General features: G+C 35.5%; 1 protein-coding gene across 2 annotated transcripts in view; it reads right to left on the reverse strand.

Annotated features, from left to right (window-relative positions):
- Positions 1-8,437: 8,437 nt before the first annotated feature.
- zmat4b (zinc finger, matrin-type 4b) overlaps positions 8,438-17,441 on the reverse strand; it is a 30,471-nt gene continuing 21,467 nt past the window's right edge. The window contains exons 5-7 of one of the 2 annotated variants that reach the window (XM_084104347.1): positions 16,506-16,730; positions 13,681-13,777; positions 8,438-9,389 (exon numbers count right to left, since the gene is read on the reverse strand). In XM_084104347.1, the coding sequence (XP_083960473.1) occupies positions 9,374-9,389; positions 13,681-13,777; positions 16,506-16,730 (338 nt within the window). In that variant the 3' untranslated portion in view covers positions 8,438-9,373. The remainder of the gene's footprint in view (positions 9,390-13,680; positions 13,778-16,505; positions 16,731-17,441) is intronic. The other variant, XM_084104348.1, reaches the window with a different exon arrangement.

Below are 17,441 nucleotides of genomic sequence, written 5' to 3' on the forward strand. Positions count from 1 at the left end.
TCTTTTCAGCCAATCATTCACGCTAAATCAGCAGAGTCCCAGAGCAGATAGTCCTAATAGTGTCTGTTCACTGAGATAAGGGTGTTTTCTGATGTTGACAGTCCGTTATCCATCAGCAAGAGCCAGTCTCTTCTAGTTTGATCCAGTTTGTGTGCTCTTAAAGGCGGATGTCATTATAGGTCAGAAATATGAAGTTGTTTTGGCAAAGGGATAAATATCAGATGAGCTATATTACCAATTTTAACCTGGTTTCAAGAAGTCTGTTGGTATACAGTGGACACTTCTCACATCGCAGTCATGCTTTTTTTTTATGACACGAATGCAAAACTGTTTTACTATATCTTTGTTTAGGGACCAAAACTATTGTTTACCGAAAGGCTGACTCGATGAAGTTAAAAGCTCAGATTTTTCTTTCTCTCTATGGGTATTATCACAACAGTGGTGTTTGTTTATGGTCAAACAGAGGATCACATTACCCTGAATCTAATCCAACTGTCTCATTGAGTCTGACTCGAAATGCTTCTTTATTTCTCTTTTCTTTTTACAAACCGAACAACATTAAAGTTTTTTAAAGCTAAGGAAGCTTTCAGGTATCGTGTAGGCTATATTTTTAAAAACACCAGTGACTGGGGCACTTGTCTTATGTAAACAGTCATAAACGTTTTTTATTATTATTATTGTTGTTGTTATTATTAATAGAAATAAATGTTTATTATTTTGCAATATTTATTATTATTATTGTATTAATATTTACACATTTAATATATATTTAATAATGTAATACATCAAATATAGAGTATGCATTTGTTAATATTAATAACAAAAATACAATATTATTAGTAGTAATAATAAAGTTGTTTATTATTGTTAAAATAATGTATTGTTTATTATTATACATTATATTATATAATTATACATTATTATGTAGACATGGAGGAAGATGAATCAAGTGATTTAGATTTAGAAGCTCTGGGAAGCAAAATACAACCATGCAGCCAGGGTAAAAAAAAAAAAAAAAAAAAATCTTGGAGAAAGAAACATTTTGAAATCCCTGAGTGCACATTCAAAGGGCCGAGTATCACACAGGAAATCTTCTAACGCCCCTGGAGTATTTCAGAAAGTTCATAACAGCAGAAATGCTTGAGCTCCTAGGAACAAACTCATTTGTACAGTGTGCAAAAATCTGGAACTCAGAAGAATGTTAACACCACTGTTAAAGAAATGGAAATACTGATTGGTATCCATCTGCGCATGGGTCTGCACCAAATGCCAGGAAATCGTGCATACTGGGAAAATGACGCAAGGTGTCCCATGGTGGCTGACAACATGTCAAGCAACGGTTTTCAGACCCTGCTAGCAAGTCTACATTTCACTGACAACAATGATTCGTCAAATCGGCAAGCAGGGGATAAGTGCTGGAAGATCCTTCCATGGCTTGATATGTTTCGCAAACAATGCCTGGCTATCAACCCGGCTATCTTCCCAGAAAAGTAATAATTTTGATATATGTTGTGGAAAATAAAATAAAATAAAAAAACGATAAAAAAAATATTTTTTTCAACTGAGAAATAAACGCCCAATGTGACACATATGTAACATTAAAAATGTATCATAAAAGCCCAATGCCACATTTATGTAACATTACAGATCTTTCACAAGGAGGGGTTGTATTTCAAAAACAACGGCAGAAACATGTTATAAGTGGTCCATTTGGTCTGTTTTATATGCCCCATAATTTTCCTATAAGGAGGAATTGGTCTGGGTTCTTATGGGTTAATATAGTATTTATATTTAAACATAATATGTTTACATAACATTAATTTATTAAATATAATACATTATATAATATATTTCATTGTTATTATTATTAAGTTGGTTGTTATTATGTTGATGTTGATTATTATTATTATTATTGTTGTTGTTATTAATATAAATAAATAATATTTATTGTGAAATAATATATTTACACATTTTATATATCTATCTATAAATTACAGAAACGTCTGTCTGTCTGTGTGTGTGTCTGTGTGTGTGTCTGTCTGTGTGTGTGTCTGTCTGTTAACCACATATCTCTCAAACCGTTAGTCCGATGGATTTCAAATTTGACAGGTGTCTCGCTACGGGCACGAGTAAGTGCAGTGCCAAGTTTGACGTTGTTTGGATGAGAAATGCTAAAGATATCGTTAAATATATCATTTTTAGAAGGTTGTGGTTTAAAAATAAACATTCTGATATTAGAGGGTTGTATCGGTCAAAGAAGCCCCAAGAAGGTTGTGGTTTAAAAATAAACATTCTGACATAAACACTCTGTCAGCTACACTGTTTACTTCTGAATATTCTAGTTTGGTTCCAGAACGTGATAAATCCATTTTGATTAATTTGAGTAAAAATGTGTTTTCTTTACCAATAAAGTGGCAAGATGAAAACCACTATTTTCTGTTTCAAACTTTCACATAGCATCTTTAGGTTATAATATCATAAAAAATTCAAATCCAGATATAAAAACGGATTATTTTTCCCAAAAAATGCAATAAATTCATGGCACTTTTTTTTTTCAAAATGCAATTAATCCATTGAATCAATATAAAAGTTATTTTTTATCATATTGAAACTGTTGAAATCAGCCATCGCTAAGAAATATCTCCTGAACTTTTTTGACGGCGATCAGCTCACAAAAACTGATTTTGCACGGGCACTTTGCACTGCTCCCTGAATCAACGCGCTTATTCATTTGTGGATGTTAACTGAATTTGTAAGTCAGCTATGCTGTTTACTTCTGAATATTATATTTCATTCTGGTGCGCTTAAAGTTATCGCTACTGTGTAATAGTAGCCTATGCTATTCACCAACTAAACATATCCTATTCAGTGTGTTCACAGTCTCTTTCACGGGCTTCATTTGTAGTAGCCTATTCACAAACTGTTTCCTCAAGCATAGCGTTTTCTTGGAGTTCACTGTGTGCTTTCTACCATGCACAAATAAAAATGTCACTGAACTTTTGCTGTGTAATTGTAACAATGAGCACTCAAACACACCAAACCAACAATTCCTAAAAACACACTCAAAAACTGATTTTGCACGGGCATTTTGCACTAGTATTTAATAATAATGTATCAAATGTAATAAATCAAATATATAGTATGTTTTTAATAATAATAATACTATATTATCATTACTAATATAAATAATGTTGTTTATTATTGTTAAAATAATGTATTATTATTATTTATATTTAATACATGTATATTTAACATTATTAAATATAATACAATTTAGAATATATTTAATAATAATAATTATTGTTGTTATTATTAATGTATTCATATTATTATTAATAATTATTATTATGTTGATGATGTTGTTTTAGTGGGTATTTTCTACTTGTTGCTTGCTGGAAACGATTCAAATTCCAGATTAAACCAGTTTTATAAGAGATGGGAAGTTCAATTTCAGCCAAGAGTTGTGTCATCTATTAGTGATCTTTTCATCTGTATGTGGGCAGTGCTTGTCAGTGTGAGTCACCCTGACAGTGACCCTTCCAGAACATCAACAGTACAAACACTCCTTTGCACAGTCAAATTCATCAGTCCTATTTTATATTAAGTGCCTTTAACTGCTATGTACTAACATTTAATCATTTTATACAATGCATTTTTTGCGTACCTACATGTTTCATGTAAAACATTTTAATGTAAGCACATAGTAGTTAAAGACACCTAATATAAAGTGTGACCAATTCATTTAAAATAACTAATCTGGTTAATCACATTTTTAGCAGACTGACACAACTGACAGAATATTATCAAAAGATAAACTAAATGCAACTGGCAAAAGTCTGTACTGTTACTCACAGAAATATAATAGATCCTTTCATGGGGTCAGACTGTCCTGAATGGCCATGAGGACTCTTCTCGGAAATCAAACGTCAGACCAGATACTGTGTCAGTATAAGATGGAAAAATGACTGAATATTATTCATCCTCTTAATCCTGTCTGATTTACTTAGTTCTGCTTTTATGAAATAAAATGTCAGAAAATAATATATTTAGGCTGCTTGATGATAACCGTTGAGTCCTGTTCTGTTACCCGGTATCCTTTAAAAAGCTCTTAATTTTTTCATTTGCAGTGTTTTCATTTACACAGGCGTGTTGTGGTAAAGTGCTATATCTCTATAGGTCACAGCAGGTCGTGATAAACGCTGAAACTGTGTGTGTGTGTGTGTGTTCTGCTGATTAACACATTTAACTGAAGCTGGTGTGCTGTGCTCATGTCATATTTAAAGTTCTGCTTACAAACTTATTTTTCACCTTTTGTAATTGACTATCAACACTTCTGAAAATGTAAAGCCGCATACACACTTGTGTGCCCATGACACCACATTTTAGAAAGGTAAAAATCACAATAAATAATCCAGAGATAATATGAAATTATTCCTGGGGACTAGTTGCCTTCAAGTATATTCTCATAGTAAGATATAATGTATACTGTCAGTACTGTTCATTTATAAATGATTAGTACAGTCAGTACAGTCAAGTAAACAGATCCAGCAGGGGTGACACTATATCAAGGTCATTTTGTCCAAAACTGTGCAGCTGACTCCACCTTCTGGACAATACAGGATTTGCACCTTTTGTGTTTTCATGTACAGTACATGTAGTGTGGAATGAAATGTCCCTTTCTCATGAAAAGCTTTTATAATAAAATATCTATCTGCACATCTATCTATCTATCTATCTATCTATCTATCTATCTATCTATCTATCTATCTATCTATCTATCTATCTGTACTTGTATCTATCTATCTATCTATCTATCTATCTATCTATCTATCTATCTACAGTGAGGAAAATAAGTATTTGAACACCCTGCTATTTTGCAAGTTCTCCCACTTGGAAATCATGGAGGGGTCTGAAATTGTCATCGTAGGTGCATGTCCACTGTGAGAGACATAATCTAAAAAAAAAATCCAGAAATCACAATATATGATTTTTTAACTATTTATTTGTATGATACAGCTGCAAATAAGTATTTGAACACCTGTCTATCAGCTAGAATTCTGACCCTCAAAGACCTGTTAGCCTGCCTTTAAAATGTCCACCTCCACTCCATTTATTATCCTAAATTAGATGCACCTGTTTGAGGTCGTTAGCTGCATAAAGACACCTGTCCACCCCATACAATCAGTAAGAATCCAACTACTAACATGGCCAAGACCAAAGAGCTGTCCAAAGACACTAGAGACAAAATTGTACACCTCCACAAGGCTGGAAAGGGCTACGGGGAAATTGCCAAGCAGCTTGGTGAAAAAAGGTCCACTGTTGGAGCAATCATTAGAAAATGGAAGAAGCTAAACAATCTCCCTCGGACTGGGGCTCCATGCAAGATCTCACCTCGTGGGGTCTCAATGATCCTAAGAAAGGTGAGAAATCAGCCCAGAACTACACGGGAGGAGCTGGTCGATGACCTGAAAAGAGCTGGGACCACCGTTTCCAAGGTTACTGTTGGTAATACACTAAGACGTCATGGTTTGAAATCATGCATGGCACGGAAGGTTCCCCTGCTTAAACCAGCACATGTCAAAGCCTGTCTTAAGTTTGCCAATGACCATTTGGATGATCCAGATGAGTCATGGGAGAAAGTCATGGTCAGATGAGACCAAAATAGAACTTTTTGGTCATAATTCCACTAAACGTGTTTGGAGGAAGAAGAATGATGAGTACCATCCCAAGAACACCATCCCTACTGTGAAGCATGGGGGTGGTAGCATTATGCTTTGGGGGTGTTTTTCTGCACATGGGACAGGGCGACTGCACTGTATTAAGGAGAGGATGACCGGGGCCATGTATTGCGAGATTTTGGGGAACAACCTCCTTCCCTCAGTTAGAGCATTGAAGATGGGTCGAGGCTGGGTCTTCCAACATGACAATGACCCGAAGCACACAGCCAGGATAACCAAGGAGTGGCTCTGTAAGAAGCATATCAAGGTTCTGGCGTGGCCTAGCCAGCCTCCAGACCTAAACCCAATAGAGAATCTTTGGAGGGAGCTCAAACTCCGTGTTTCTCAGCGACAGCCCAGAAACCTGACTGATCTAGAGAAGATCTGTGTGGAGGAGTGGGCCAAAATCCCTCCTGCAGTGTGTGCAAACCTGGTGAAAAACTACAGGAAACGTTTGACCTCTGTAATTGCAAACAAAGGCTACTGTACAAAATATTAACATTGATTTTCTCAGGTGTTCAAATACTTATTTGCAGCTGTATCATACAAATAAATAGTTAAAAAATCATACATTGTGATTTCTGGATTTTTTTTTTTGATTATGTCTCTCACAGTGGACATGCACCTACGATGACAATTTCAGACCCCTCCATGATTTCTAAGTGGGAGAACTGGCAAAATAGCAGGGTGTTCAAATACTTATTTTCCTCTATCTATCTATCTATCTATCTATCTATCTATCTATCTATCTATCTATCTATCTATCTATCTATCTATCTATCTATCTGTACGTCTAGCCATCTATCTGTCTGTATGTCTGTCTGTCTGTCTATCTATCTATCTGTACGTGTATCTATCTATCTATCTGTACGTCTAGCTATCTATCTGTCTGTACGTGTATCTATCTATCTATCTATCTATCTATCTATCTATCTATCTATCTATCTATCTATCTATCTATCTATCTATCTATCTATCTATCTATCTATCTATCTATCTGTCTGTCTGTCTGTCTGTCTGTCTGTCTGTCTGTCTGTCTGTTGTAATTCTTTAAAGGGATCGTTCACCCACAATTAAAATTCTTTTCACTTATTCGCACTGGTGTTGTTCCAAACCTGACATTCTTTCTTCTGCGGACCACAAAAGATTTGTACAGAATGTTTGTAATCAGACTTTTTTCTTTTCTTTTTTTTTTACTTCTACTGTATGGATGAAAAAAACACTGAAACAATGAAAAAAAATTCTCACAAATATCCTCTTTTATGTTCCACAGAGAAAAGAAAGTCATTCATGTTTGGAACAACACATGGGCGGACAACACTATTTCTGGGTGAACTATCCCGTCCGTCCGTCCGTCCGTCCTAATGAGCAAATTGTTTCAGTCCAGTCTTCAGTTAGTCTAGTTCAGCTTTTGAACTGACTCAGTGCCAATAAAAACAAAGCAACCACAGCCCTCAAACCGATGAAATGGTCCAGCTTACAGCTGCCAACATATGGAAGAATTTTACCCTCAAAGAACTCTGGGAATCTCCGGGAATCAGTAAAAACAAACAAGTTTACAAGCGTGCCCTCGGATCTTCGTAACAAATGACACAGGGTGACTATCACTGTCTATTTAGTGACTTGTTTTTTAACAGTGGAATTTGCAATGGTGAAATTGAAAGAGGCAGCCAGTTCATCTCATATAAAAACATGAAAAAGCAGCTAGAAGAACATACAACATGAATCCTTTGGGATTATCTGTTGGAAATTTATAATGAAAAATCGCCTCTTGCCTTAAAGCTTGCGCTACGTGTCGGTGCTTGATGTTGGACTCCCTGTCAGTGTGAGTAAAGCTATTACACACTGAAACTGAACAAACTATTTACATCACCGCCAGAGCAAAAGAGCTGAAATCAGCAGGATTACTCTACTGTACTTAATCGAGATTACAGAAAATGTGCTCCACAGCAAAATGACACGATTCAATTGCTAATTCATGACAGAACAATTTTGGCTTCTGTCACATGACGTTTTTCTCTTCCAAACCCACTCTATATGATATTCTTTAAAAGGTAAAAGTTATGAATACATTATCAGTGGCCCTTGCTGTGCTATTTGCATATATTTGAATAATCAATCATGGTAGTGCAGAGATGCATAATGAGCTGTGCCACAGAAATGGAACAGTTGTGTTGTACATGTTTGCAACAGAACGACTTCATTAAACCACAATGTTTAAACTGGCTTATTTTGTTAACCAAAGCTGCATTTTGATATCATGACACTTTAATTCCATGTTTTAATATTTAAGTAACTGATTTCCTCATGGCATGATAAAACCTGCTAAAAGGGAGATTTCGAGATGCTATCGGATCTGTAATACAAAGGAAACCGCTCCGGGCCCTTCAGAGATCCAGCCACTGTCTGTTGGGAATCACTTGCATTTCATTTTTAAAGATTGTCTTACGCCGGTCCTTTTATCTTTAAAGGCCTGTGGGGTTTCTTACCACACATACATCATTGTAAGAAAAAAGGCCTTTGGGAAACACAGAGCTGTGATTTATAGGAGGATCATGGCTTCTGTTGTTTGCCCGTCATTCCAGTACAAAAACAACAGTGGCACTTCCTAAATAAGTGAATTAGCATCACAACACTCAAAGTCGAGCATTCAACTTGATAGTGTTTGAATTCAAGCTTCATGTTGGAACATAAAAGAAACAGAACCACTCATCTTATTTGTGTCAGAATTATTTTATTCTCTAGGATGCAATATTTTAATAAATAATGCTAGTTTCAAGTTGTTATCATTTAGAGAATAATTAGATTGTGTCTCTTTTAATTGGAACAGTGCACAAATGGAAATCAGTCCTTTGTGAAAAGCACTAAAATGACCCCATCTCAGTAAAGTAGATAGCACATAATAGCACCCTTTTCATCTCAATAATGCCTCCCTATAGAGATCTCTTGGGTTTCTTTCTTCACTGCATGAAATAGTAAACAGTTTATTTTGTTCCTATCCATTTTGAGAAGAAAAGGCTTTTGCTGAACATTTAGAGCAACACAAATCACTGTAAAGTCTTGTTGAAATAATGATTTCAAAGAAAGATGACTTAAAACTATTACTGTACTTCGGTCCATTACTTTTGTGAATCTGCTGATTAAATTCAGCTTCAAAATGTCTCGTTTTAATATCGTTAGAGAACAATTCCCTCAGGCTTTATGTACAAAATAAAACAAGGAAATTTAATACATCTTCAGTGGATGTTTGATTGACATTTTCACTCTAATACAAAATTTATATTTCTTACATGTACATTTAAATTAAAATATAAACACAATATTACAATCAAAATAATTTATTTAACACAACACATTTAAATAAAGCAAAAATTGTGCCCATTCTACATGCCTTAAATATATACAATAAAGTGTGCAGGATGTGAATGTTTTTTTTGTTTTTTTTTAATTTAGCAAAATGCACTGTGGTTCATAGTGATCCATTATCAACATGTCTCTATCAGCACTGGTAGTGTCCATACCACTGTCATAAACACAATGGATCAAGAGAATATGAGCAGATATCGCTGTCATTCGTCTGAGACGGAGGGGCAGAAGCTGCCTTGACTTCCACAGAAAGATCCTCAGTTTCAGGAGAAGAGATGCTCCATCAAACTTCATTTGTTCTTCATGCTGAGAGGGAAAGCAAAACAGATTTGCCTGTCATGCCTTTGCTTTAGTTAATGGTTTTATCATTTTTGTGGTTATCGCCTTTACATGTATTACATTTTTCATCATTACTTTTAGTCCAATTTACTGGCCAAATAGCCATCTAAAGTCACTTTTCCACCGTCGTTCCAAACTGTTCTCGTTGCTTAACCGTTCCATTCTGTGGCGATCCGGCCCAGGCGAGAATGGTTTGTAATCGTGCCATGCCGAACCACGCTCAAAAATATAACTGGAACCATTCCTTACCGTTCGGCTCGATGGTTAAAAAAAGCAGCTTCATTTTAGTAAACGAAAATAACATTTTAGTGTACAAGAAAGTTTAAAATGAGGTTATATACATTTAAACATGTACCAAGGCATCAATCAAATACATTAAATACACTTATGTAATATAATATTGTGAAATCTTAACATTTTATTTATTAGCATATTTACAATGTGACATTCTGACTAGTACATAACTTAGTTCAAGTTCACTTTTGCGTTTGTACACTGTAAAAGTTGCTGCCTTAAATTTTTAAGTACAATCAACTTGTATGTTTAAGTCATTATAACTTAAATTACATTAAACTGACTTATAACTTATAAAAAAGATATTGTGATAAGTTAAAGCAATATGAAAACATATGTAGTCAGGTATAACTTATTTATCATATAATTTTTTACAGTGTATAATTTTGTGAAGATAAAAATTGTAATATTAGATAAATGCTGTGTACCTGCTTAGGATTCGCTTTTTTGAGCCAATTGACCTGCTACAAAAACGCTTCAGTTTAAGCAATACACTCTCATGGCAATTAGTAATTATTATACGCTTTGTGAAATGGTGGCAAATTCAAAAAAGTACAAACCACATTTAACAAATTCATATAAATCACCACCTCTTATGTTTTGCATAGTTTGTACATTAACATCTTGCAGTATTTTTATGTCCTTTGTGCGAACTCAAAAAAAACACTTTCATTAGTAGTTTCATTTATTAGTAATTTCATTAACACTGAGTAAGGGTGTGTGATTAGTGACCCAAACAGAACCCCAGCAGCGACACTCATTGTTCTCGCATTGATCCGCCATTGAATTTCTAAATCCGGCAGAGCCGAGTTCCGGAGATTCGGACACCGGCCTCCGGACACATTTGTGACTCCTTGCACTCAGTCAAATGATTAGTTTAAATGTGTTTGTAAGGTAAATGGAATGGGGATTCATAATGAACAAACTGGAACAACACAAAAAGCATTAAATGTTGGTGGCGAACAACCAAATCCCCTGCTCTGTTTAGCAGTGTTTACTGAGGTGAGTAGTTCAAAGGGAGTGTCTAAGCACCCATGACTAAACATGCTTACTGAACGTACGCATAAGCTTTCATTTCAAAGCTTAAAAGTGCTCGCTTTCCCAGCCGTAGTCACATATAAGAGATATAAAGTCTAAGAGACAACATCCAAGGATAAATGTAATGCTTAAAAAGTAACGTGATAACCTTTAATAAAATATTATAACAGTTCACATTAGAGGGGTTTTGTTTGTGAATGAATCGTATAAGTGAACCATTCGTTCTTGTTCAGGACTCCTGTCTTCAAAGTCTTATTATAGCACGAGCACTGATTTGGTGCTTAATTATCATCTATTATTGGTGCTCAGTTCTTTTCTAATTATAATTAATGGTAATTCAATGTTGAAAACTGTTTTTGCTGCTTAATATTTTTTGTGGAAAACATACACTACAACTGTTTTCAACACTGAGAATAATGCTGAAAATTCAACTTTGCATCACAGACAAAAATAGCATTTTTAATATATTAAAATACTACTGTTTTTACTTTATTTTTGCCAAAAATACAAAAATCTTAATTCTTCTAAACTTTTGACCAGCAGTGTATGTTTAAAGTCGGTTTTAACAAATCAGGTGAATCGTTTCAATGACTCGCTCATAACATGGAAAAAAAGAAAGATAACCTGCAGAAAGATAACTGAACCAACAAATAGATTTTTGTGTGAATAGATTCAAAAGTCTTTGAGATGAATCTCCAACAGTTGACATGGTTATTTTTGTTTGTTTATAATAATAATAATTTTCACGTTTTTACCAGGCTTAGAGTAGATATATATATATATATCTGACTATCATCTGCATAGAAGCGATAATTAAGCCTGAGTGATCTTAAGAGCAATCCAAGAGGAAATATATAAATGCTTAAAAGTAAGGGGCCTAAAATTGAACCCTGAGGGACACCCATGATTTTGATGACCAGTACCAGTATGATTTTAATTACAGTGGATCAAATCATTAAGTACAATGTATCCGAATATTCAAGACTGAAACTACATACAAAAGTTTAGTAATTTTAGTGTTGATGATTAATATTCTTTTCCCCTAAAGCCTGTCTCTCAAGATTCAGCCGCATTAAAACATTAGCTCCTGTAATGTGCTTCAGGGTCCCATTCGTTGAGGGCCGTCCTTCTGTACGCTCATCGCAGCTTCTTCTTCTGCATGCTTATGAACACATCACGCAAGGAGAGAGGGTGGAATAATTCCGCTGCGTGCCACTCTGTGACAGCTTGGACATGCCTGCCGGTTCCCATCATGCATCTCACGTTCCTTCTCCTTCATCCCTACCTAATTAACATTCCATGCATCCCAGCACGCTATGCTCTGACCTTGCCTGCTCCGATGCAGCCTCCGCATGGAAACTGGCCTGTACGGTACTGCGAGGACATGGTCCAGTCAGGCGGAATATTGATTCAGAGCAGATATTGATCGCGTATACAACACTCCATTAACTTCTCTCGCATGAACACACTGCAAGTTAACACCTTGTGCCTGCTGTTACGAGTACTGGTCTTGCACACTTCCATATTGTAGCATTTTACAGTGTCCGCATTACAACGATTACATGTCAGTATAATTAATAACAATTTTAATACTAGTGCTTGTACTACAATAAAATAACAGTATTATAAATGGTTACATATATACAAGACAAGACCAAAATCACAATTCAGTATGCAAATATTATGACGTCTCAGAATTTTTCGTGGTGGAGATTTTGCTTCTCAGCACTTGAAGAGGACTGACAGTATTATGCCCTTTTACAAAGTCCTGATTTTGTTTTTGGGGTATACCAATAGGATTTATTGCAGCACCTCTTTTCCCAGTCTGTCTGTAACACTCTGTTTAGTTCCTGTCTCCTTCCGAAAAGGTGATCTGATTGGTTGGCTGGAACAGTGTGTTGTGATTGGTCAACTGCTTCAAAAGTGTTTCAGAAATGTCACGCCCCTTACCATAACCGGCAGTTTCAACACACTGCTATCGCAACTCAACTAGGCCTCGTCGCCTTTTTTTGTGTACGTGTCGGGTATGGAAGTTTGTTTCAGCCAAATAATAAAACAATTTAAAAGATAATTGCGTCTTTTTATCTCACTTTTTTTTTTACAATTGCGAGGTTACTTCTCAGAATTCGCAATTCTGACTTAGTTCTCGCAATTCTGACTTTTTTCTCATAATTAAGATATAAACTTGCAATTGCGAGTTATAAAGTCCAGTTATGAAGAAACTTGAGAAGTTTATATCACGCAATTGTTTATATCACACAATTCTGACTTTATAACTCGCAATTGCTAATTTATATATCGATATTTTTACTTTAGAACTTGCAATTGCAAGTTTTGTGAGATAAAAAAGATTGTGAGATAAAAAATATTTTCTTTTTTATTCAGTGGCGGAAACAAGCCTCCATACTTAAGCAGTAATTATTTAAATTAAGAATATTGTGACATGTTTGTTCCCAGAAGAAAACTCAAGACTACAATCAAGGCATTTCAGGGAGTTCAGAAACGTACTTACTTACTTACGCTTACTGATATAGAGTGTGATTGTGACTGTGCTTTGTAATTTTGCAGACCGTTTTCATGCTCAAACATTGCACACTAAAGAAATTTGAAAATGTAAAAAAGCATAAATGAGGTCCTCTTTAAATCTTTTGAAACTGTTCACCAAAGAGATTTGTTCAGATTCATTTACTGATTCATTCAGTGGCGCTTCTGAATTGCTACCAGTGAGTGTCTTTTTGAGTGTTATGAGTGAGTCACTGAATCATTCACCAACCAGTCTTATTATGCTTTATTAAAATTTGCGTTTTGATATTACTGTAGAGATGTATTTTCTGTCATATTTACATTATGTGATTCACTGCAGGTTTACTTTTGATTCTTGTCTTTTTTTTTTTGTTCAAGATGAGATGCAGTGGCTGAAACTCACTTGTTCTGGTGTTTGGAGCCCTGCAGATGTGCATGATATTGTGCCACGGAGTTGAGCGTAACACTGCAAACCTCACATGTGTGACTCCGCTTCGGGCCTAAGAGCATACATAAATACATACACATCTTATCAGACTAGAACTAACTATGTTGTTTCATACAGACCAACAGCAAATGACCTCAAATCTTCTCTCAGGGTAAATATAACGACTTATTTAAACGCCAACAGACAGCTAGAATCATGAGCATATGACCATCTCTTCACAGTACATGAAATACATGAGGTAAATTAGCATACAGCCCGAATACAGCACATTGGTATTTTTTCAACAACAACAAAAAAAAAAAATTCACTCTAAAATGAAAGAAAATAAAGCCTATTTTAAGGACATTTTCACACTATTTACATATCAGTAACTGTAGCACTGCCTTAATAAAAGATTATTTTTTTTACATAATATATAACAGTACTTAGAATCACCATTGATATGAATGAGAATTACCAAATAATATTATCTATTAGACATATTTATACAATTTCAAACAGTTTTTCTTTGTAATTATATTAAAATGGTGAAATTTTAATGATTTTGCTAGCCAACTAGCAGATAAGTTACACTGATAAAACATATAAACTGAAACCAATTGTTGTTTTATTGAGAAAGCATATTGTTTTTACACTTTTTGGATGATGTGAAATGTACCCTAAATTATAGATCCTTACAATATATAATATATTGAAAATAACCATTGAGACTAATGAGAATAAAATAAAAATGCTTCATCATCAAAGTAATAATGTTAGAATGCAAAAAAATTCCTAATGGTCCTACAAATAGATTAATATTATATTTTCCATAAAGAAATGTTTATGTAATAATAAAATATACAACCATTTCTTTTGTTTTTTGATATAAAATATGACGTGGACTTGTTTCTGTGACATTCATTCATATATAAAGGCATGAAATGCAGGCATCCATGCTCCAGTAAACAGGTTATGCATGAATCCATATATACATATGCCTCCTTCACACATGAACATAAGCTTATGTCCAAACATGACTCATAAATTTAAAGAGCATGCCTATACACGTGGAACCATTTAGCGCGTGATGCGATTTACAATGGGCAGATGGGTGGTGTTAAATGACCCTTACATATGCCACATGACCCTTGCATATGCCACAAAGCAATAACCTCCTCTGTTTAAACAAGAGGAATCTTTTGCTATCCGAGTATCTGAGCGATCAGGCCAGATAATGAATGGAGGCTCATCTAGGAGCCTCATCAATACCATTTACCACGGATCTATATTCAGTCAAAGCCGTAGATTACGTTGGCCTCATCTTTGCAACCAAACTGCCTCAGCTTTTCTTTGGCATTGTGCATATTTGCAATGATTAAAAACACAACAGAAGGGGCCGTGAAATACACTGATAAGCCGTATCCTCCCACAGCTCTGACTTCCTACACCAAATCTGTTCTCCGCCACTAACTAGGACAGACCAGTAAATTATAAGCTTATGTGAAGCTCGAAAAATCAGTTGCCGGCTTCCTGTGAGGTGGGAAGTCAGATTGAAACGCTATAAAATGGGATTCCATTATTACTGAGCATTGATTCAGCCCCCTGCTGTTAGCAATACTAACGGCTTTAGAACGGACAATTGCTTGTGAGTAGAAATAGCATGTCAAATACTATTCTAGTCTACGTTTATAGAAGACTAATATATTAAACTCACCACACTATAACAAGCACGCCACAAAAATAGTGTTTTCAATCCTGAGAGTGCAGTACTGGGAAGCCTTAATGAAAACTGCAGCAATGAGTCATATTTATGAGTCACAAGCGTGACGTGAGGGACAGGACACTTCAGTATGAATCTAAATCCAACATTTGGCTAAATGGCAGCTGGTAAACACCTCCCACGAAATGGTTCTCGTCCCTCTGCGCGTCAACTCACCAACGAGGTGGCTTCGCTGTCTGCAACTTCAGCCATTGACGGTTTGTTTGGCGAGCAAAGATCTTGTGCTCGGGGAGACTCTTTGTCGTGCCATTAATTACCTATTGATAACTGCCTCGTACGAAAACTCTTTAGCTATCTGCTGAATAATGCAAATCGTTAATGAAATGCCTGCTTGTGAAAAGACTCTAAGACCATTAAAATGCCTCTACTGAGACCTGTAAAACAGTGGATGGTCAATGCTAAGATGATATCTGTGCTTAAACGGTGGCATTTACGACGGGGTTATTCATGAGCCATTACAACAGACTGATGAAAACAAACATCGTTACAGTTGAATGTACTTTTTTAAAGGGACAGTTCAGCCCAGAATGAAAATTATATCATCATTTATTCACCCTCATGTCATTCCAAACCTAAAAGGCTTTCATTCTTCCACAGAACATAAAATAAGTCATCCTTACATGAAATACAATTTCAGCTTTTAAGCTTAAAAAGAATGCAAATCATAAAACTGGTGCATATGACTTGTGCGCTATATTACAAGTCTTCTGAAGTGATACGATAGCTTTGTGTGATGAACCGACTGAAATTTACTGACCAAACGATTTACTGAAAAGATCCAACTAAAAAAACTTTGTTTTGATTTGTTCATTACTCAAAGCTATTGAATTGCTTCAAAAGACTTGGAATATAGTGCACACAAAGTGGCACTTTTTTAATAGTTGAATGGTATTTTGCATCCTTTTTAAAGCTCCAGACCTCAGAACAACATGAGGGTGAATAACTGATGACAGAATTTTCACTTTTGGGTGAACGATCCCTTTAAATCCATGTGTTGTCTGTTCCTCTCAGAACATACCGTTCAGTTCATCTCCATCCTCCAGACTTTTACCCAGCTGTGCGAGGAGGTTAGCTTGGGCTGCATTTTTTTTGTGCTTCTTGCCTTCATAGTGCTGTCTAGCCATGACGGGGTTGTTGAACCAGGCCTTGCACATCTGGCAGTAACGGTGTGAGAGCCTGCCATGTATGGAAGGACTTCCCGGGGAATCTTCAGTCACCATATGCTCTGAACTGGCTGTCACCTCTGCAAGAGGGCAAAACAGACTTAGTATACTTGGTGCTCTGTTCATTAACAGGCTACAGATAAAGACTGTGTTAACAAAACACCATGACTGAGAGAGAAACTTAGCCTTAGCACTCATACAGGAGATACACAGTTGTGGTCAGAATTATTGGCATCCCTGGTAAATATGATCAAAGATGGCTGTAAAAAATAAATCTGCATTTATTCAAAAAATAGCAAACATCTAACCTTTCATTGAAGTAAAATAATTGAAAGTGGGGGGTAAGTCAATATGAAATAAATAAATAAAAATCTCCAAAACACACTGGCCACAATTATTGGCACCCCTAGAATATTTATGAGTAAAATATCTCTGAAGTATATTCCCATTAATATTTTAATTTTGTAGCACACCAGGGTGACCAGAAACATGAAATTGTCTAGCTATGATTTCTTGTTTCACAGGAGATTAAATATGAGGAAACACAAAGGCCAAATTTCCTTTAATCATCCATCACAATGAGTAAAACCAAAGAATATACTTCTGATGTGCAGCAAAAAATTGTTGAGCGTCACAAATTAGAAAGTGTCTGTAAAATAGCTAAAGCTTTGAAAATCCCCATTTCCACCATCAGGGCAAAAATGAAGAAGTTATAATCAACTAAAGATGTTACGAATCTGCCAGGAAGAGGACGTGTGTCTATATTCTCTTAATGCACGGTGAGGAGGAGA

Source organism: Abramis brama, assembly GCF_963993115.1.
Source record: "Abramis brama genome assembly, chromosome: 25".
Lineage (NCBI taxonomy): Eukaryota > Metazoa > Chordata > Actinopteri > Cypriniformes > Leuciscidae > Abramis > Abramis brama.